This window comes from Achroia grisella, unplaced genomic scaffold, assembly GCF_030625045.1.
Source record: "Achroia grisella isolate CSIRO2021 unplaced genomic scaffold, CSIRO_AGI_Agris_v1 utg980, whole genome shotgun sequence".
Lineage (NCBI taxonomy): Eukaryota > Metazoa > Arthropoda > Insecta > Lepidoptera > Pyralidae > Achroia > Achroia grisella.
The window spans coordinates 686883-709664 of record NW_026713079.1 but is presented as its reverse complement, the minus strand read 5'-3'; the positions used below and the strand labels follow the sequence as shown (position 1 = coordinate 709664).

General features: G+C 33.1%; 2 protein-coding genes across 2 annotated transcripts in view; both read right to left on the bottom strand.

The window, feature by feature from the left end:
• Nucleotides 1-47: 47 nt before the first annotated feature.
• On the bottom strand, nt 48-7185 carry LOC131854396 (uncharacterized). Its single transcript, XM_059205513.1, has 7 exons — nt 7013-7185; nt 5168-5353; nt 4292-4387; nt 3508-3713; nt 2807-2938; nt 869-1079; nt 48-199 (listed from the first exon to the last, which is right to left on the bottom strand). Exons 1-7 carry the CDS (start codon nt 7046-7048, stop codon nt 113-115), a joined length of 954 nt encoding a protein of 317 aa, XP_059061496.1. The 5' UTR covers nt 7049-7185; the 3' UTR covers nt 48-112.
• Nucleotides 7186-10747: 3562 nt separating this feature from the next.
• The window catches only part of LOC131854394 (sodium-dependent serotonin transporter), a 35053-nt gene continuing 23018 nt past the window's right edge, over nt 10748-22782 (bottom strand). The window contains exons 5-13 of the mRNA XM_059205510.1: nt 18493-18712; nt 17778-17916; nt 17186-17320; nt 16931-17109; nt 16512-16681; nt 15733-15857; nt 12626-12810; nt 11594-11777; nt 10748-10984 (exon numbers count right to left, since the gene is read on the bottom strand). Coding sequence (XP_059061493.1) covers nt 10913-10984; nt 11594-11777; nt 12626-12810; nt 15733-15857; nt 16512-16681; nt 16931-17109; nt 17186-17320; nt 17778-17916; nt 18493-18712 — 1409 coding nt within the window. The 3' untranslated portion in view covers nt 10748-10912. The remainder of the gene's footprint in view (nt 10985-11593; nt 11778-12625; nt 12811-15732; nt 15858-16511; nt 16682-16930; nt 17110-17185; nt 17321-17777; nt 17917-18492; nt 18713-22782) is intronic.

The following is a 22782-nucleotide window of genomic DNA, read 5'->3' as shown; positions in this document are numbered from 1 at the left end:
TTATTGTACCTACATCCTGGTATAAAATAAAAACACAATATCTCCATAATATTTTTATTATTAACATTATCAGTCGAATGGCAATACGGCCATGTGTCTCCATGGAAAATCCTCAAAGCTCCTTTGTCTCCTTAAGAGTTGATCCGGGAGTACTACAGACGCCGGCGTTCTGTGGACCGCAACAGGAGCACCTTGTAGCCTGTAACACAAATAAATCAAATTAACACAAATGTTGACAAATAAAGCTTATTACAAAATTGGAGAAGACTTTCACTAAAAGGTGGATGTCATGTCTATGAATTAATTCATTGTATATCGTAATTGTGTAAAGCAACTTAAAGAAATAAAAATATAAAAAAATTCTTCAGTCCAGTCAGTAAACAAAAAGACAGACAGGAAGATTTTCATATTTATAATGTTAGTATAGTGGTGGAAAGGGGGTTGTTAGTAAAGGGGACTAGGAACCCATTGATAGCAATGTCGCATGGCAGGTCGACCACGCGTTCATCTCTGGAAACCAAATGTTCATCATGATGGGCTAACTGACTTTATTCCCATCCTAACATCTTCCACTAATGCCCAGCGTACATCGTGAGCGCAGGAGAATGCACCATTCCATTTCATCAATTAAAAACAATATATTAGCATTACACGAATATTGAACTTGTAATAGAAATAGAAAATGAAAAAAGGAATGTGTGCTGGGACACGTAGTAGGAGTGAAAATTCTGTGGATACCGCTCTCCGCTTCCAGCTTTTATCTTTCTCTCACAACGCAATATATCATCTACCCCCTTTATGCAACGGTAACGCTTTTTCTTGACCGAAAAACGTAATTGTATATAGAAATTTCATTTCAAAAACTTACTGCGATATAGGCTCTGAGTTTCTCAATAGCATCAGCAGTTGTTTCGCTCGACTGACTGATGAGTCGCTCGCGCAGCTCCCGGCCTTGTCTCCCGCAGGAGAGTGTGGAGTCGCTGGTGGTGCGCACTGTGTGGCCCCATGACACCTTGCTGGCGGCTCCGCTGATCTCCACCGATGACGCGTTCTTTGCGTTCCGAGGCGAAGCGCTTTCACTCTAGTTTACAATATTACGCCTAAGGCTACTATTTAACAGACATATCTTTTATCGAATCAGGTATCATTTTACGGAAGTTAGTTCAGGGATATAATATTAACAATATTTTATTTTCTACATATTGTAGTCCTTACAGTATATATATATATTATACCAATACTGTTATGTAATAATATAATAATAATAATCTCAGGACAATTCACACAGCGCCATCTAGACCCAAGTTAAGCTAGCTAAAGCTTATGTTATGGGTACTAGATAACTGATACAAATACATAGATATTTTTTTTCGTAAATACATACATATTATATAGAAAACACCCAGACCGATACGAACATTCATACTCGTGAATACAAATGTAATGTTTGTGCCGTGCGAGGAATCGAGCCCGCGACCATCGGACGTAAAGCGGTGTGCTAGACCGCTAGACCACCGAGGTCGTCAAAGTAAGCAATATTAACTTGCCTGAAGTAAATAAATAAATTACTTTCGCTGAAATTTGTACACTATATGTTATTCTGATGTATGTATAGCTATGTAAAGTTTCATCAAAATCTATTCGACCCGCGCCAATTTCATCTGGATTACACTTATTTGACATTTCTCATTATATATCCCCCAAATACATAATATATTTTTATGTCCAAAAAACAGCAATATTCATAAATATAAATATTCATAAATCCCCAAATACATAAATCTTGACTTATTTCCAAAAAACAGCAATATTCATAATATTAATACTAGATTTAAAGACAAACTTGCTGTCCCCAAGTATCGTTTAGAAAAAGTTAATAGGTCTTTTATGGGAATAGGTATAAAAATTTACAATAAGATACCAAAGGATATGTTGGAATTACCCTTAAATAAATTCAATACATCTGTTAAATCATATTTACTGAAAAAGCCTATTACTCACTAAACGATTACTTGAATGACAAATGGCAATAGTTGTTTATGTACTGAATTTTCATTTAATGTTAGACATAGACACCTATATAAAAATACATTGTAAATAAACTGGCTTTAAAAAAAAAGAAAGTAATTCAATTGAGTTTCTTGCCAGTTCTTCTCAATTGGATCTATATAATGTAAAAATTTGACGTTCATAAGCGGCTAAAATGTCCTACATGAATAAATGATTTTTGAATTTTTAATTTTGAATTTTTATGTTTTAACCTACGTGTTATTCTTATGTATAAGTTTCATTACTGTACTGAAAGAGTAACGAACATCCATCTATACTCACAAACTTTCGGGTTTATAATATTACTAGCTTTTGCCCGCGGCTTCGCTCGCGTTATGAAGTATTATTATTAGGTTTAGTTTTTGCGGCTTTACAGTAATTTCATATAAATTTTCATCACCTATTTTATCCCTTTAGGGGTGGAATTTATCAAAATCCTTTCTTAGGGGATGCCTACGTCATAGTAGCTTTTTGTATGCAAAGTTTCAGCCGGTCAGATCGGTTAAAAATTGACAAAGTTTCATACAAACTTTACTCCCCTACTTTATCCCGTTGGGGGTAGAATTAATCAAAATCCTTTCTTAGCGGACGTCTACGTCATAACATCTACCTGCATGCCAAATTTCAGAACGATCCGTCCAGTGGTTTGGGCTGTGCGTTGATAGATCACTATGTCAGTCACCTTTGAGTTATATATATTTAGAAAGGTTAAGATTTGAATTGAGTATTGATGATAAAATGTGTATAGTATGATTACGTTTGGGCTTCACTGGTGGGCTGCTGTTGGGAGAGCCCTCGCAGCCGCCGCTGGACGCAGCTGACGAAGCTGTTCACCTTCTGCATGGTGACGTGGACGCTGCGAGAGGCCCGCTCGTGCAGTTCCTCTTGCCTGACGCCACCAGCGGGCACAAATCATTACATAGTCGCCACACTGACACTTACTATTTTAATCTATAAATGAATGGTGCACCCGCCCGGGCTAACAGTACACGTTAGCGCTTGGCACCTGTACCTACTTGTAGCAGCATACAAGCACTATCTACACGTGCCACTTTAGTCCTCGTCAATGTGTGAAATTTTAAGAAGGGTATATAAAAGTTTCTTAAGGTTCGGCAACTGTTGTAGTAATAAGAAAAAAGACTTGGTAAAACGGAGAAAAATTTATATTAATATAGACTACTGACAATTAGGAATAGAAAGAATGAATTGAAGTATCAAAAAACAAGAATGTTATATAAAAGAACTATAAATTCAAATACAAATTTAGAATATAAAACATTTCTTCGCTAGCCAGTTACAACAGCAACGCGCACGTGACACCCCTGGTGTTTCAAGTGCCCATAGGCTACGGCAACCATTTACCATCACTTGGACCGCACAGTTGTTTGCCATCATAGTATTATAAAAAAAGGTATAAGTGGGTACCTGGTGTAATTATAAGATAGTAAGGATACTAACCACTGTTCCAAATATGGTATGTTGAATCTCTGACAATAGTGCTTCCTGACGTAGTCTGCATAGCATAAGGATAGGAACCAGCACACGGTGATGTGTATCTGAGGTTGTTGCAGCCGTAGGAACCTGGTGAGAGGACCTAGGGGTACTATATCGCCTTGACCCCCAAACAGCCCAGCTGTGGTCATCTCGAGCAGCATACTTGGACTCTGCGAAAATTGTTTCAAATTATTGACGGTTTCAGTGATTTAGCGGTTTAGCACACTGCCTTACATCCGATAGTCGCGGGTTTGATGCCCTGTACGGTACAAATATTTTTGTATACGAGTATGATTTGGGTGTCTTCTATATATATTATGTATGTGTATTTTCAATATAGATGTGCCTGGGGAAGAATGACTATTCGACTCCGAATGAAATGGAAGGCAGAGAGAAAGAGAGAGATTATGTATGTACTTACAAAAAAATGTATATGTACAACTACGTTATCAAAGGTAAATTTCAATTCTAAAGTGATTGTATTATATTATGAACAAATAAATTATATGAGTAATTTCTAGGATTTATAACACTGATGAATTTATAAGAGCCCAAATAAATTTTATATCTTATTTTATTATGTTATCATACTAGAAATGTTCGAAATGTGGAGTAATAAACACATTGCTAGCAACCATCTGGAAACCATCGTGATAAGTGGCATGACTTCATACTCATCTTATTCTCCACTGTTGCCCACCAGCGTAATCCGTTAGCGCAGTTAACAAATTACGATAAATGTACTTGCATCTTTTATGAGCGTGTCCAGGTAGTATTGAAAGAAGCGCATGGAGCACACCCAGAGATGTATCATCAGCGCCAGCATTCCCAGCACCATGGTGGACTGGAAAATGTTACATATGATTAGGTTATAACGACACAAACAGGGTTTTAACAATAAACAACTACTATAAAACATTATAAGAACCTAATAGATGGAGGATATGCTGAATTTTCATGTCAAAATTCGTTGAAAGTTATTTAAACTAGTTTTTAAACAAGTAATGCTCTTTTTAAAAAAATCTTAAAAGGTTACTTTAAATACTAAGGGAAAACTAATGTTTTGATCTTTGTATTAGAGTTTTTTTTTATCATCATCATCATCATCATCTCAGCCCGGAAGACGTCCACTGCTGGACATAGGCCTCCCCCAAAGATCTCCACGACGATCGGTCCTGCGCTGCTCGCATCCAATGCCTTCCAGCGATCTTGACCAGATCGTATATTTTTTTTATATTATAAATATTTTATTAAATAATAAAATATATAGTTTCAATGTATTTATATAGGTGGGAGGATTGCTAGTAATAGGAATTATTAACCCCACTGCTAGCAATTGACCACCACGCGGTACGTCTGAAAACCATCATGGTTAATTCCAAGTGAATTTGCCACGTGACCTCATGTTCATCTTATCATCCTCCACTGGTGCCCCGCCAGAGTAAACCATTAGCGCAGGCGGGTGCACTATTCCATAAAAAATATACATAGAAAATACCCAGACTAAAATCAATCACCAGAATACGAGCCCGCGATCGTCGGAAGTAAAACGGTATGGCAAACCGCTATACCAGCGAGTTATAATCTGTGGTAGGTATTTATAAAAATCTATAAACTATCTTACAATGAGAGTTTTTTCCAAAAGCGACACAGACGCCTGGTTTCCAGTTATGTAGATGGTGGCCTCCAGCTCGTTGTAGAGGAACAGGACAGCGGCACTGGCGAACACGGCCGTCGGACCCACTCCCCATATCTCACCGTTGCAGCTCAGCCATTTGGCCAACGACTCCAAATAAGAGTCGCACAGGTTCTAAAATTTTCAATTAATTATATAACTATCTTGATAATATTATAAACGTGACAGGTTGTGAGTACGGATGGCTTAAACATCAGATCATCATCAGAACACATAGGTTATAATTTAAATATATAAAAAAACCTGGACAATTAACACAACGCCATCTATTCCCACGGTAAGCAGAGCTTGTGTTATGGGTTCTAGACAACTGATATAAATACTTTAGATTTTTTTCTAAATACATACATAATACACACCCAAATCGATACAAACAATCCTACAAACGTTTCCACCGATTGAGGAATCGAACCCGCGATCATTGGGAGTAAAGCGGTCTGCTAAACCACTAGACCATCACAGCCGTTATTTCAAAAAAGTATTATGTAAATCGGGCGATATAATGATAAATGTCAATCAATTGTGATTCAGATGAAGTTGCGGGAGTCAGTTAGTGTATTATAAACGCGAATTTTTGTGTAGATGGATGGACGTTTGTTACACTTTCATGTAAAAACAACGAAAGGTTTTGATGAAATTTTACAGTAATATAGATCGGTATAACACATAGTCCATAAATTTCACGCGGGTACATATTGTTAACTATTTATTGTTGAAACTTTACAGTAATATAACTTATACGTCTAAATAACATATATATAAAAGTCACTCGGATGAAATTTGCGGGTACAGCTTGTTAATTACTAATTGTATAACAAGAGTGAAATTGTGAATTAGGATGAAAATGTCTAATATTATTCCAGAGAATTTTGTTCTATACCAGAATTGAAATAAAATTGATATTACTTTACAGTTTTATTTTTATCCATAGGACATTTGGTCATGCTAGTAATTTAATGTAGTTGCGTATCTATTTTGTCAAATTCTTAAATAATTTAGAAAAAATACGAAAATTATCTTCAAATTAAAACATAGTATCAACACGTATATTTTTAAACTGATTAAGTATACGGATGACAGATTTTCAGGTAAAATCTCGTTGGCGTAGTTATGTACCTACTTGTAAAGTGTTTGGCAATAGTTAGTTACTTAATGATAGTACTCAGGGCCGCAAAAACTTAAAAAATATTATTATCCCTATGTTTATAATTGAGTATTTCAATATAATAATCTAGAACAAAGGTTGTCGGTCGGTCTAATAAAAAGAAGGCGGTTTTGAATGTCGCCATATTTTTCGTGTAAGTCACATGTTATTCAATTATGTATTTTTTTAATCAAAAGAATTAATTTTTCTGCGTTAGGTCGTACATACTAACTTAATCTAGATTAAACGGATTTTTTTAAATAGAGGTATATAGGTAGCCTTCCTATGTATTGGATTGCCTCTGATGGGAAATGGCGCTGTCTGTGAACTGACCTGATTTCATGCTCATCCTATCTTCATTCACTGATCTCTCTCTAGCGTATACCATTTGCACAGTTGGGAGTACCATTTCATTATCACCTATTACAAAAAAGGATGCCAGGTCGTACTCAACGCAGCTGGAAAGCATCGTAGTAAAGTCCGAGTGAATTCATCGTGAATTTGTCACGATGGGCTAACTGACCCGACCTCATGCTCATCTTATCATTCCCCACTGGCGTCCCGCCAACGACAGGCGAGTGCGCCATTCCATTATCAACCATAAAAATACCTATGTATTGGATACTTACACAGTGTGTATTGAAGTTTACAGTCTTGCCCGCCATGCACAGGTCGTAGCAGGAAGATACTACCACGCGGTTCTGCTACGATCATCTTCACTTGACGATTTCATTAGCTAACACTCCAAATTTACATATACCTATATTTTTTGGTTATGCCCTGATTTCTATAAATTGACGCATGTCAGTTGGTGACAGGAATTTTTTTTTCTTGTGGTATGGCATTCACCCTGATTTTAGGGTATTTCGCCAAACACAAAACGGGGAAACGTCATTAATTTATAGCAGTGTATGTATTTCATATTGCCAAATAAACTATACAGTTTGGCAAGTTTTATTTAAGAAAAAATGTATAACGTGTCGCGGTGTTTGTTACAAAACTCCTTCGAAACGGCTTTACCGATTTTTATGAAATGAAATGGTATTTAACAATAAGATATTTTAGGCATACCGAGTAAGTAGTAAGTTAACGACAGCATTAGGTGTGATAGCGTTACCAAAACAGACGATTGTGTATACTCCCCTCCGATCGATCCCCCGTCCAATTCAAACGGAGATCGAAATTACGACGGCCTGAGCCGAGGTTCGAACCCCTAGTGGTGCTCTCAGATTAAAGTCGTATCCGTCAGGCAGGAGTTGGCCTTCAGCCGCTCCATAAGACCTTCCGCGGGTTTGGAGTGTCATCTGCACTCGCCCCCTAACGTGTGGTGAAGCTGTAAAGGCCAGCTGCGGCCAACAGCATTAGAGTAGTCCGCAAAAAAAAAAAAGATTGTGTATAGTCTCCCGGTGGCAGTGTAGCCACTTAACCCCCTTGCTTTTTCTCCAATCCATTTTTGCATACTAGATTGCTGAATATTTTTGTGTCCTAGGTCTAGTCTTCTTGTTATTCTGCGTCACATATAGAATTCTTATTTTTATTCGTTCTCCATAAAACCACCTATATACCTACCCAGCTATCCCCATGTTGCCATGGAAATCCTAAATTTTAAGGATATTACTGCTAATTTGGCATCTGGTAATAAATCTTTACATAGTATAAAATGAAGTCGCTTACGGTGTATATTCACTTAGATCTTATAAACTACTGCTTATAATCTGATTTCAATGCATTTTTAGTAATAGAGTGATCCAAGAAGAAGGTTTACATGTATACCTAATACATGCACATCCGTGCAAAGCCGGGGCGGGTAATTAGTAATTAAAACAATATAATTAGTAAAACAAATGCATAGAACAGACTGCGATGGCTGCCACAGGCAGTCCATACATTTGTCATTTATTTCTAAACACACTAAAATGTCCAATACATTTTCTAACACCAACAACATTTAACACTACCTTGTTACATTCGAAACGACTAAATTTTGTAGACGCTTAAAAATAAACAACCTCTCCAAAATATATCATTAAAAAATTATCGTAAATAAGTACATATATATTATATATAACTCTGTGGGTATATGAACTATGGTTTTTAAAACTTTTTTTTATAAAAACACTTAGATTAATACACAGTCTAAATACTAACATATTTATTAAATAGCGTCAAGCGTAAATGGAAAACACTACAATAAATAAGTTCTCTAAGAAGAGTTACACTTTCATATTTTTTTTATTAAATTAGTACAAGTTTATACTTGTACTAATTTAATTAAAAAAACACATTAGTGACAAATATACGTATGTACCTATATATCACTATTTACTGACATTAATATAATAGTGATAATTATTACAATTTCATTTAATATCGAAAAGATGGAAAGTTTAATTAAAAACGTCGTTTAAAATATGCTTATTTTTTCCGCAAAATATATATTTTTATATATATATATATATAGCCGTGAAAAGCTTAAGCTTTTTAAGTGTAATAAAATTGCATAAAAAGCATTACCTAAACTACAAAAGACATATATTTTAACAATAGTTCATGATTAAATTCCTAACAATTTTCTAATAATTTAGTAATATGAGAAATAATATTTATATGGTAACATTGAATCAAACATACATTTCTACTATTAAATGATTTACTTAAACTATTTGATTACGCTATCAGCAACTTGCTAGTACCTACAAGATATATATTTGTATTTACCAAATATATTATGTATATTTGGAAGTATATTTACTACTAAATGTTTATATATTCTTTCTACTTTAATTATACATATAACAGCCAGAGTATATGTTTTTCTAGTAATATATATATTTTCCTATCTTTATGTATTCTATTTTACTTTATACTCGCCTATAAAATTTTACATAACTAAGTATATACTTTAAGAATACGAGTATATCATGTAGACGAATGTTTGTGCGATTAAGTTGATATTAAGTAATATAAGATAATAATTAATATATAAACACTAAAATACATCTATTACTTTAAAAGGTTCACGTGTATAAAATTAAAATTCAAAATTTATATTAAATTAAATTAAATTCATCAATTAATATAGATATGTATTAATCATAATTTATTGAATGAAAACTATTAAGTTTACGCTTTTATATCTTGGAGTTGACTTAATTAAGTTATATTAATTATTAACTTACAATTATGTATTATTAATCATATTTAAAGTATGTAAATATACATACTATATATATATAATGATGGATGATTAGGTCATGCACACGACTAGATGATGACTAGATTCAATAATGTACATATATATATATATATATATATGTGATTCGGAAAATCTTAATTAAATAAATATGAAATTTATATATTACCTTACATTAATATTAATAAATATATATATGTAAGTAAGCTATTACATCTCTGTATTCATTGCCCGAGAATACAGAAATGTCATATATATATATAAGCCTCTTAAAACACGGAGTTTACTTTGCTTCATTATTAAAATGAATGCAATTACAATAATAAAAGATGCAATCCGCCATGATTATATGTTTTTATAGTCCGACCAGCAATATTTTTTAATATTTACAGTACTATAGGAGATTCAAATCTATATTTAAATTTATAAGATCTACTGCTTGTATTTTCGTTGTATAATAATAATAATAATAATATATTTTAATAGCAACTACGTACTACTTAGAGTAATATTATATTATTTAATATATAATTTTGGCAGAGATAATAATTAAATTCAAGATGTATAATTTTTGCAAAACATAGTTTACAATAATATATAACACTAATAACAGCGATGTAACTATTATGAATTATATAATAATAATATAATTTATATAGTCCAAAATTATTATTCTGGTTTAACTTGAAACGAACAGTACTCAAGAATAATAGAATAATATATTAAATTACATTATTTATATTATTAAACGGGTCTTAACATGAACTAATTTTATGGCAAATAAAGGTATTTACCTCTCTCGACCGGTTAATAATATAAATAATGTATATTAAACACGAAAGTTTAAAAATAAAAATATTAAATTATTCTTAAGTTACTTGAGTATATTTCATAAACTTAATTAAAGAAATTATTGAATGTAGCACAATATACTTATTTTGACATTAATATTTTATTCCTAATATTTCTACAAGGAAGAAAAAATACATATATATATAATTATTTTTAAATATTCGCGTTTAGTACAATTTATAAACATAGTTAAACAGGTTTTGACACGAATAATTTTATGGTAAATAAAGGTTTACCTCTCCCGGCGTTTCGACTGGGTTGCACTAGCCGTAATCACGAGAGAGAGGTAAATAACTTTATTTACCATAAAATTATTCGTGTCAAGACCGTTTAATTATATTAATGACATATATAAATCGTAATACAACTTACATTACTTAATTTTATTATTAAATATTATGTTATTCTTGAATATATAGTATTTTTAAACGAGCCACTCGATTGTTGGTGGCTTGGTCTCCATGTGAGTGGTGTATGGGTCAGGTCACAGGTTACATAGAGAGGGGTCAACTGGCGGTATCGATGTCTCTTCAGGTTGTGTGATAGCTCTTATTCGCTGAGAATGTGAAGAAGAAATACGTCTAAGATGTAATAAAATTGTCTATTTTTATATATCAGACTATTGACTATTGTTCATTGACCAGTTTCAAGCACGTATTAATTCAATACCGCAATCGTTAGAGATGTTATCAAGACCTATATTATACAAGGTTATATATGGAAACATTCTAATTGTGCTTATTGTATTTGTTAAGGGGGTTTTCACACTTGTTTCTAGAGCCGTAAAACATAATAAAAAATAAAAAAAAGTTACGATGCCAACAAGAAAATAACTAGTTGGCACTGAAAGTGAGACTGAATCCTTTAATTGTAATAAATTATTGTAAATATAATTCTTATGTATACATCTATCCTTTACAATATACATATGTATATAGCGACAGTTGGTGTCATCTCTACACCTCTTTCCACCTACTGGCTGGTAATCACTTACCATCAGGTGAACCGCAAGCTCGTTTGTCCCCTATGAAAAAGAACCGCCTGCTACATAGGAACACACAAATAATAGTAGCTCCATCATAACCCCTGAACATCCCTGATATGTTGCGATTCCTGAGGACTCAGCTCCCAAGCTTCTGTACCCTGAAATATGCCATATACTCACATTTTTCAAGTTTCCAGGCGTGATCAGCAGCTTGTACAGTATATAGAGAGGGATGCAAGATACTGTGGTACCGGTCATCACCCAGCCGACTGTGATCGACCAGGGCGGGTACGTATACTCCCCGCCCAGCATCTCCTCATGCGCCAGAACGGAGAACACGAACAGCACCAGTAGAAATACCGGGCTGTGGAGAAATTAGCAATTATTAATAGAAATAGAAATATTCGTTATTCAAATAAATTTAGTTTAATCACACACAATTAAAATTTTCCTTTAATTTTGTTTAACACACCTATCCAACACTTTCTGCCTTTCTTCTTTGACGGTCTCGGAGTTCTAGCGTTTTAGCTCACCGTCTTACTTCCGATGTTTTATGATTCATAAATGCAATGATAATTAATCTATACATATAAATAAAAAAATCAAATTGAAGTGTCTCTTTGTAAAATTGAAATAACCGTTTTTTACTATATGCATATGAATATAAATACATTACAAAATAAATTTATTTTTACAATTTTTGTCTATTTGTTCCGGCTAATCTCTGAAATAGCTAGACCGATTTTTACGGGACTTTTTTTGGCAGGTAGCTGATGTAATAAGGAGTAACTTAGGCTGCTTTTATTTTAGTAAAATAAAGTTAAATTCCACGCGGACGAAGTCGCAGAAACAACTAGTTAATAATAAAAAAGCGTCAAAGTACACTCTAATGAAGGACACGGAAAGACACGACTTGGAGGCGCGCGCAGTCTAAAGTAAAACGAGATCAACGTCGTTGTTTTTTTCGAGTTTACACTGAACTCCGTTCCCTTGAACGTGTTTATAGTATGATTGGTGAAATCCAGCCTGACTCTGCTCATTCTTACTCGTTCTCTTTGTCTACATTCCCATGCATACTCTCTATACTCTATTCTCTCTATCCTCGTGAAAATCAGTTCGCGCTTGAAAGAGCGTACGTGTAAAGGCAGCTAATATGATCGAAGTAAGTTTATTTGGTGAAAACTTTAATATTCTATATTCTGATAATATCACCTGATATATGACCAGCAGGCCCTCCAGAACCAACCAGGCGTGTGTCCCAGCATGCTGCGTACGTCCTCAGAGAACCGGTCTACTCCGTACACCCAGCAGACGCCGGCCGCCTCCGCGAAGACCACGAACAGTATCGCCAGCCCGGGCCCGTACACGTTCAGCAGATCCACCAAGTATACTCCACCCTGGTCACATCGTAATTTAGGAACCGAAATAAGAAATAGAAATAGAAATAATCTTTATTCAAATAAACTTAATATAAGCACTTTTGAATAGTCAAGTTTTTTGATTCGACCGCTCATTCGGAATGCAGATTCATCACAAGAAGAATGAGCAAGAAACTCATTCTTCTTTCTTGCTCATTGATGGATTGATGGATGTTATTCTTTTACACAAAACTATTGAATGAAACTTTACAAAATCTTAATATTATTAATATTATAAACGCCGAAGTTTATGAGTCTGGATTGATGGATAAAAATGAATGGATGTTATTGTTTCACGCAAAAACTATTGAATGAAATTTTACAAATCTTATTAATATCATAAACGTCGAAGCTTGTGAGTGTGGATGGATGTTTGTTACTTTTTAACGCTAAAACTACTGAATGGATTTTAATGAACCTTTACAATAACATAGCTTATACATCAGAATAATATGCTAGTTTCATGTTCGTTGTTCTTGTGATGAGTTTATTTTCCGAATGAGCGGTAGCATCAATAAAATCATATACATATATCTACTTAAGTGCTTATATTTAGTTGTATAAGGATTATTAAGTACTATTTCTATATCAGTTAATAAATATTTAGAGTTGGCGACACTGTTTAGTCTAACACTAAGCAGTGTTACCAACATTTATTATGTTATTCTATTAAGTCCATTCTCTATGTTTAGTCTAGCACTAAACTGTGTTGCCAACATTTATAAGTTTATTCTATTAAGACCTTTCCCATCTTCACGGAAAATAAATGATCGAACGAAACAAACGTAAGGGTTGTCAAAATGAGCATTATATTAATGGAAATAGCATTTGAGTAAACCGCATAGTGTGATCATATACAATTTGGATAAGGTTTAGTGGTTGTTTCAATTTATATGTTGATTTGCGAATGAACGGCGACCCTTAGGTACGGTCAGCTTTGTTAAATCCTTCCTTGTATAGGAAACCTTCACTTATATGAAATTGATTTGAACCGTAGAAATTCATTACACACAAAATACAAGACGGCCACGCGGGTCTAACGGTTTAGCATCGTCTTATTTCCGATGGTCACGGGTTTGATTCCTTGTACGGTACACACTATAATATATATAATATATCTATACATCTATACATATAAATAAAATTGGGGTGTCTGTTTGTAATATTAAAACAACCGTTTTTATTACATGTATATGAATATAAATACGGTACATACACCAAAATAACATTTTTTACAATTTTTGTCTGTCTGTCTGTTTGTTCCGACTAATCTCTGAAATGGCTGGACCGATTTTGACGGGACCTTTTTAAGCAGGTATCTGATGTAATAAGGAATAACTTAGGATACTTTTAGAAACATAAAGTTAAATAATATAATAAGGTCGCTGGAAGCAATGGATGCGAGCAGCGCAGGACCGATCGTCGTGGAGATCTTTGGGGGAGGCCTATGTCCAGCAGTGGACGTCTTCCGGGCTGCGATGATGATGAATATAGTAGTAATATATATAATATAAACTCTAAATAAATAATAAAAAATAACATTTACAAAAAGTTAATCAACATATTCAATATACATAAAATCCCATACAGTTGAGAGGACATACAAAATCCAATGCAATACAAAACTAACAACAATATCGTTTGGTCATCGAACCTTCATTTGCACAATCAGTTAACGATTCCCATGCGTTTACAAGTAGCAGAGGGAATAAAACGGCTGTAAATGAATCTCGCACTATCGCAACACTCTAGTCATCCCCCCACTTTATGAATTATGCAGTGTATACATCGGCTCAGCCCTACAGATAACACCCCAGTAATTTATATAGGGGGATGCCGTTTGACCCAATCTTTACTACTGAACCCACTCACATATAAGTTTGGTACTGGACTATGCAATAATAATGATATTTATTCACTATTACATCAGTATTAAAGGGTAAACAGGTAACCTGTTTACCCTTGATCCCTAATCTATACATATAAATAAAATTTGTGTGTCTGTTTGTAATATTGAAATAACCGTTTTTTACTACATGCATATGAATATAAATACGGTACATACACCAAAACAATTATTTTACAATTTTTGTTGTCTGTCTGTCTGTTTGTTCTGGCTAATATCTGAAATGGCTGTACCGATTTTGACGGGACTTTTTTTGACAGGTAGCTGATTTAATAAGTAAGTAACTTAGGCTACTTTTATTTTAGAAAAATAAATTTAAATTCCACGCGGACGAAGTCGCGTGTACAACTGTACAGCTAGTTGTACACATAAGTAATATCCGTTTCAAATATAAAACAGAGTATTTCGATTCTTTCCTCTTACTCAAAACATTACATATGAATTTCTTCTGGAATATGTAACAATAATAATAATGGATTTATTTATGGACGATTATTTAAATTAAAAATATTATGAATAAAAATGTAATGATAATAAGAATAATAATTGTAATAATGATGATAATAATAATTGTAAAAACATAACAACAACAATAGTTAAATATTGAATTAGAATATAATTGTTATAACACATGTAATTTTTAGGCTTAGTAATACAAATTTGCATGCCTACTGTAAAAAGATATATTACAGCGCTGTCTGCTGATATACTGTGGCTTATTTGTTTATTTATATCTGTCTGTAACGCAAATAAACCACTTACTTACTTACTTAAAACATATTTCGATTCCTACGTTCTCGAAACTATATAAATAAAAACATCTATTCAAAAGAGCAACACCCAAGTTTCTTGCTCATTCTTCTTGTGACGAATCTGCATTCGGAATGAGTAGATACAAAAATATAACTATTCAAAAGTGCTTGTAATGAGTTTATTTGAATACAGATTATGTATCTATTTCTATTAGATATGACAGTCTTATATAAATTACTTACGTAGGTAGTGGTCGGCAAAGCGCAGATATAAATGAAGAGGCATAGAAATGCAACGAACAACTCTCTATGTCGGCCCAAGACCCTTGGATACTCATCGCATAGCGCAGTTGTCACGGCTTCAAGTCCTAAAAGAAATATTCTATAAGTTTATTTCAAATTTACTTCATATTTTGATATTTGTATCAAAGTATCACAGTAACTGTAGTTCAGCTTAGGTTATGGTGTAGATTGCGATATGTCAATTGTCCAGGATTCCTATTGTTATTTACATAAAATTGTATTTCCTATAGCATTTGGAAGGATGAAGACATATAAAGCAGAATATAACCTTGATTGGCTAAAGCATAAAAGTACTTTCTTATTTTCAAAGTAGGTGATACGTAATAAACCTATTTAATCGTGTATTTTACAGTTGTATTAGAGGAGTTAGAAAATAAATAAGGGATGTTACAACTTTATGAGGAGCGAAAAAGGTGTAGATAACTACTCAAAATTGGAGATTCTAAAAGTAATAAAGTCAGGAATAAAATTTCGACAAAAAAAAAAACGTGTTTTCTACTTTCTTCTACGTACGTACTTTAATATTTTTAAAGTAGATAATTCGAAATAATCCTATTTAATCGAGGAGATAGTAAAGAAATAAGGGATGTTACAGCTTTATGAGGAGCGAAAAGGTGCAGGAAACTCTACTCAAAATTAGAAATTCCAAAAATAATGAAGTCTGCTAATAAACTTTCACATACAAAACGATACATCTACGTACGATTCCTCATACGTACCTCCGAAGGTGCTGTCCAGACCAAGCGTGATGAGCATCAAGAAGAAAATGATGGCCCAGAAGACAGATCCGGTCATGGTTGCGATCGCCTCTGGGTACACGATGAATACAAGCCCTGGACCTTCCAGACCCACTTCTTCAATGCTCTTATTTTGCACGTGAGCCATGTATCTAATCAGGAGAAATTAAAAGCGATCATTTTAAACTAGGTACCCGAGACTTCTATGACGAGACGGAATAAAAAGTACGGTGAACATGTCAAATAATATATACACACGTCTGTATACTTAAATAACATTGAAGTTTGAAATTTCAAACAATCAGCTTTACACTGAAAGGTATATATACGGTACTTAAATAAAAAAAATGTCTGTTTGTCTGTCAGTTTGTCTAACAAATCAGATGATGTTCTAGACTTACCCTAAAACGGAGAATATAACAAATCCAGCAAGGAAGCTCGTGAGGCAGTTGATGGAAGACGTGACGAGTGCATCTCGATAGCAGTTGTTATTGAATTTATTGTAGCTGGATAATGCCAGAAGGGTACCAAAGCCAGGACCTAGGGAGAAGAAGATTTGGGAGGCCGCATCTATCCAGACCTGATGAATGAAAGAGAAAAATTGAAATTACACAGTCTGTTTATTGTAAGATTGTAAGATTATTGTAAGACTTTACCTTGGAGTTAAGCAACTTATGCCATTCTGGAGTGAGATAATATCGGATGCCTTCAGTTGCGCCTGGTAAAGTAACACCTCTTGCTAACAGTATTAATAGAACCACATATGGTGCTAGAGCAGTTACCCATACAACCTGGAGATGGCAAGGGAAAAGTTGACATTAGAAAAGTACATGACCAAGAAATAGAAAACAATAAAAGACAGAAAAAAGATTATGATTAGGATAGTATACCATACCTAACCATAGCAATGGAATAGCAATATAATATGGAGCAAAAAAAAGCTAACATAGTAATAAAACTATTTCAGTTTTTCCACATGCAAATTACAAGACTAATAAATGATCTTCCGTCACTGCAAATACAGATGAAACCATTGACATAACCACAAAATTTGAACTATAGTTTCCAAATTACGAGACTGCAAACATACAATTGTAATTTGTAATTGGTGATGACATATTGAAGATAACTAATAAATCTAAAACTGCAATAAAAAGTGAATTTAAAGAAATCATAGAACATCAAAGCATCACGGTATATATGTAATATGAAACATGTCCTATTTTATGTAATGTGCATTGTTCTCACCTTACCAGTACTCCTGACACCTTTCCACAATGAGAAGTATACCAGTACGAATACACCAACGACGCATAATGCAAGGGATGGCTTGATAGGTCCCATATCATCCAGTCCATTTGATCTTTGTTGTTCCAAGACGTTGCGTCTGCAGAATGGAAATATAGTTCGATTCGATAATCTTTTAGAAGTCATTCGAGAATAGTTTCAAAGAATTTCTTATATTTAAATTAACTTAACATATTTATTATTACCTTAATTAACTTAAATATAACAGTAGTAAAAATAAGCTTAACACATTGAAGTTTGGGTGGAAAATTATCATAGTAATTAAAATACAGATAAATTCAGACGTGATATACGATTGAGATTCCAGTTCTTTCATGAATTGGGCTATTATATTAAAAAAATAATAGTACCGAATACCTTAATTTTTGTTTAATTAAGCTTTTACACTTAATTGATTTTGAGTCATTAAAAATTGTATATTTTGATTTATGCTACGCAATTTTTGTTTTATATTGTCGCCATGTAATATATTGTATTATAGATTACTTCATCTTCAATAACTTCAATAACAATGAGACTGTGTTAATTGAAAACAATCAATCAATAATTTAATTTGAAACAGAAAATCTTATATGTTGTAAAACTAAAAGTGATGACATGCATTGTACAGATACATTAAAAGAAATAGGAAAAGATTTTTCTTTTTAAGACTTACTCGAAAAATTCTTTAGCCGGTGTGGTGCCGTTGACGTTCTGTTGGGGGTTAGTGATTGGTGTGCAGAGTGGAGTATTCCATGGGTTGTTACAGCTGGTCCACGGGAGCTCGGAGTTGATGGAAGCGAGTGAGGCTATCAGGTAGTAGACTGCCCATCCGATGATCGTGTTATAGTACATCCCCATGTAGATGTCAATCATGCATATCGCGTACCCTACACCTACATAGCAATTGACAAAATGTACATAAAAATATAGATCTTATGTACTAAATAACAATAGTAAAGTGTAAGGTGGGGTGACACAGTTTAGACACGGCAGTGCTTAGTAGATAATATTTAATTTATCTTACTAGCTAATGAATCTAAATAATTGCAAGTATCTAAGTCTATAGCTAGTCCCATACTTGATAGATAGATAGATAGATAATTGATTTATTGCCAACATAACACAAATAATACAATTTACAATAAGACACAAAACAGTAAATAAATAATAACATGGAAGTTGGCAATAGGAGCTGCCTCAGCTGTTGCTGATATAAGCACAACCGTAATGAGGTGCACATATACAGCGCTGGTTTTCAGGCAGCCCCCATTACTCGTAAAAAAAAACTAAGATGCGGGTTTTTTACTACATACAGATACATATAATTTAAACACAAAAAAATATATTAAATAAGATCTAGGATACACAAATATAAATATATATAGAATGACTCTACCCACCATCTATATACTTATTTAGATGGTTGGTAGAGATAATCTACTATTAAATCTTAGATGTATTAGGGATAATAATATTAATACGTATAAAATGACAAGTAAAAACTATTCTTCCATCTTTATATATGCTACAAATACGTTTTAAGATTCGCTTAAACTTCAGTCTCCTTTCCGATAATTTAACAAACACTCAAAATCCAATTAATAAACGGTCGCGTCAATTTTGGCGGCGCAAACTTGGCGCGAAGTTTTGACGTTTGCCAGGCGCCATGTTGAAATCGAATCACCGCCATCTGTCGGCGTAATCAAATGATATCGCATCGCGCTCGCTAATTAGTTTAGCGACAACAAGATGGCGAGTTTACACTCAATAATAACTGTGCAAATGTTGTGCTTGCGTCTTAGCTGATTGCACGATTCAAGATTTATTTGATTTATTACATTGCATGTAGTATGGCATATATATACGACACATATTTTATTATTTGTTACACATATTCACGAAAGAAAGTGGAACTGTCGTAACTTGAAAAAACCAACTTACACTTTGCTCGCGTAAATAACAATATCAAATAATTCTGTTTATTGTTCAGAACATAATAATAACTTTGTAAATTCTATATTATATTTAATTATTTGTTTATAAATCTTTTTCATTACTTAGTGGATTCATATTATAATATACTAGCTTATATATATACTAGCGCGACTTAGTCCGCGTGGAATTTAACTTTATTTTTCTAAAACAAAAGTAGCCTAAGTTACTCCTTATTACATCAGCTACTTGCCAAAGAAAGTCCCATCAAAATCGGTCCAGCCATTTCAGAGATTAGCCGGAACAAACAAACAGACAGACAAAAATGGTAAAAAATGTTATTTTGGTGTATGTACCATATTTATATTCATATGCATGTAGTAAAAAACGGTTATAACAATATTACAAACAGACACTGCAATTTTATTTATATGTATAGATTTTGTTCAATGCCTCTACCATCAGCATGTGTGACATAATAAATATTTAGTGCGAAAACCTGATTGGAAGCAATACCACTTTCTCTATTGATCATCAAAGTGGTAACGCTTCCAGTAGCGGACGTCAGGTTTCCGCACTGAATTAGTGGTCTCACACATCTAATTGTAGCGGAATTAAACAACATAATATTCATTCCGTAATTTCTAATAACAATCGTAACATAATATCTCAACGATATATAAGATAGATATAAGTAGCAATAGAACGAATGATTCTGAGTGCGTTTGTGGAAAAGATATTTATCGCGGCAGCGACGGGTCCGGGGGAACGTTCATGTTGATAAGCGAGCGAAATGAGTAAATATACATCTTGAACACTGATAACGGAGAACGCATGTTTATGGTATCAAGTGTACGACTGGAAAAGAATTAGGTACAGAAATTTGTATATGTTTAATAACAAGTACTCATCCGCAATAATTTATGACTATTTAACAATAAAGATTGTACTTAATACTAATTTCTTCTTTTGTCTTTTAGAAATCTTAGGAACAATACTTTTTTTCAATAATCTTATTTGTTTTCTGTACTTTAATAATGCAGTGAGAGAGCAACACGCAAGTTTCTTGTCTTCTCATTCTTCTCCTAATATTGCGAATGTATAAATATACTTATTTAATAGTGCTATAAGCACTTTTGAATAAAGATTATTTCTATTTTTATGTATCTGTAATTGGTGAGTTTATTTATCTTAAAATTGTTACACGGCGCATTAAAAATACTATAAAACGAATACAGTTAACTGTAGAATAAGGCAGATCATTCTTGTTCTTAAACTTTGTAGCGAGATAAGAAAGAAGTGCAAGTTTGAAGGGTGGTTATTAGTTAAATCATAGCGCGACAGTTGCCACCCCGCCCGTTCAACTGAGCCAATAGATCACGGAGCAAAAACTGTTACAGATTCACCTGAAACTTCGCTGACTTGAGAATACAATATTCAAGATCGAATAGAATTTTTTTTATACAAACTAACTTTATTTAAAGATGGTCGCGGTGTATTTTTAATAGCGTCGTGCCGTGTCTACATTGAATTAAATTCAAGCGGTCGTGAGTTCAAGTCTAGTCGATACAAAAAAGTCAATTTATATTTCTAGTCTGTTTTTTGTATCGGAGACATTTGACATTGCTTATGTTGCCGGCTTTATGAGATTCTTAATTTGTGGCACTATCGGAAATTAATTTTAATTACTGTTTTTTAAAGGTTGCTCAGAAATAATGTGTGGATGTTTACATTTATATATTATATATGCATTATCACAAAATTAATCAAAATCATCCATTAAGTATTTTATATATTTAGTAGACTTACCGTCTACAATTCTGTTCTACTATTACCATTTAAATATATATATATATAATATGATTTTATTCTGTTCTTAAATTCAATAGAATTTAAGAACAAAATACAATCATATTTCGAGCAACTTTGTTTTTACATTTTATGACATTTTTAATTAAGTGATTTTTAATTTATTTTATAGATATGTATATAATTTAATTTAATATTTGAATAATTAAAATTGTAATTGTGACATAATTATTATATAAAAAATATATAATTACTACTGACGTGCCATAGTGTAACGAGATGTGTTACATTTGTGAATAAAAAAAATAATATGAATATAAATATTTAATAACAAATATATTTTTTAAACAAATTTTACATCTCTTATGGTTTGTTGTAAAAGTATGAGATATCTCATTCTAAAGCGGAGTCTGTTGTAAAAACTCCATTTTAAAAAGAGAAACATCACACTTTTAATAACAAACTATATTAATTCCAAGTTCACCAATTTAGCGAATTCTACTTTAATGATAAAATCACAAAGTCGTTATTCCAATATCTATAGTTTTCACTTAAATCATTTCATTATTACGCGTGAGATAGGTAGGGAAATTTTGTAAGATATATGTTGATAATATAAAAACTGCGTCGACTTGAATAGTAGGTACCGTGGAATGAAGAGAGGAACAAATATTAGCTCGACAGATCTACTGGCGCTTACGTGCCTACTTCATACTCAAATGACGTGTTATATACAGACGTATCTACAGTCTATACTCATATTATTGTCGGCCTTACAGGTCTACCGTCTTACGTCAGATGGTCGCAGGTTCGATTCGCATGATGTAAACATTTGTATTCATTAGTATGCTTATGTTGTTTTATTCTTTTTTGCACAATAAAAAATGTAGAAAATATATGTCATTCTCTACCAGCTTTGGGTAAAAAAAGTAAGCCTTGATCATGGTAAAAATTAGTGACAATAATACCATATTGTAAAAATTCAGTCAGTTCAAATCAAATCAAAATAATTTATTCATGTAGGAGTAGTTTTTTTTTGTTTAAGTCGTTTTATTTTAAATTGTTAGATGTGTCAGTGAAATTATAGGGTATAGAAGCAGAACAACACATTCCTCAATAACTACGGTTAGGAGTTAGCACAAGAGTCAGTCAATCTTGTAATGTTAGTTATTTATACTATACAATAAGCGACGGTTATTACATTCCATCAGTCAACAAACTA

Bases quoted from the DNA above. Each gene is read 5' to 3' on its own strand.
- LOC131854396 (XM_059205513.1), bottom strand. From the start codon at position 7,048: ATGGCGGGCAAGACTGTAAACTTCAATACACACTGT. The intron at 4,388-5,167 runs GTAAGATAGTTT...AACATTTTCCAG, and splicing joins TTTTGGAAAAAACTCTCATT to TCCACCATGGTGCTGGGAAT. The intron at 200-868 runs GTAAGTTTTTGA...TTTGTGTTACAG, and splicing joins AACTCAGAGCCTATATCGCA to GCTACAAGGTGCTCCTGTTG.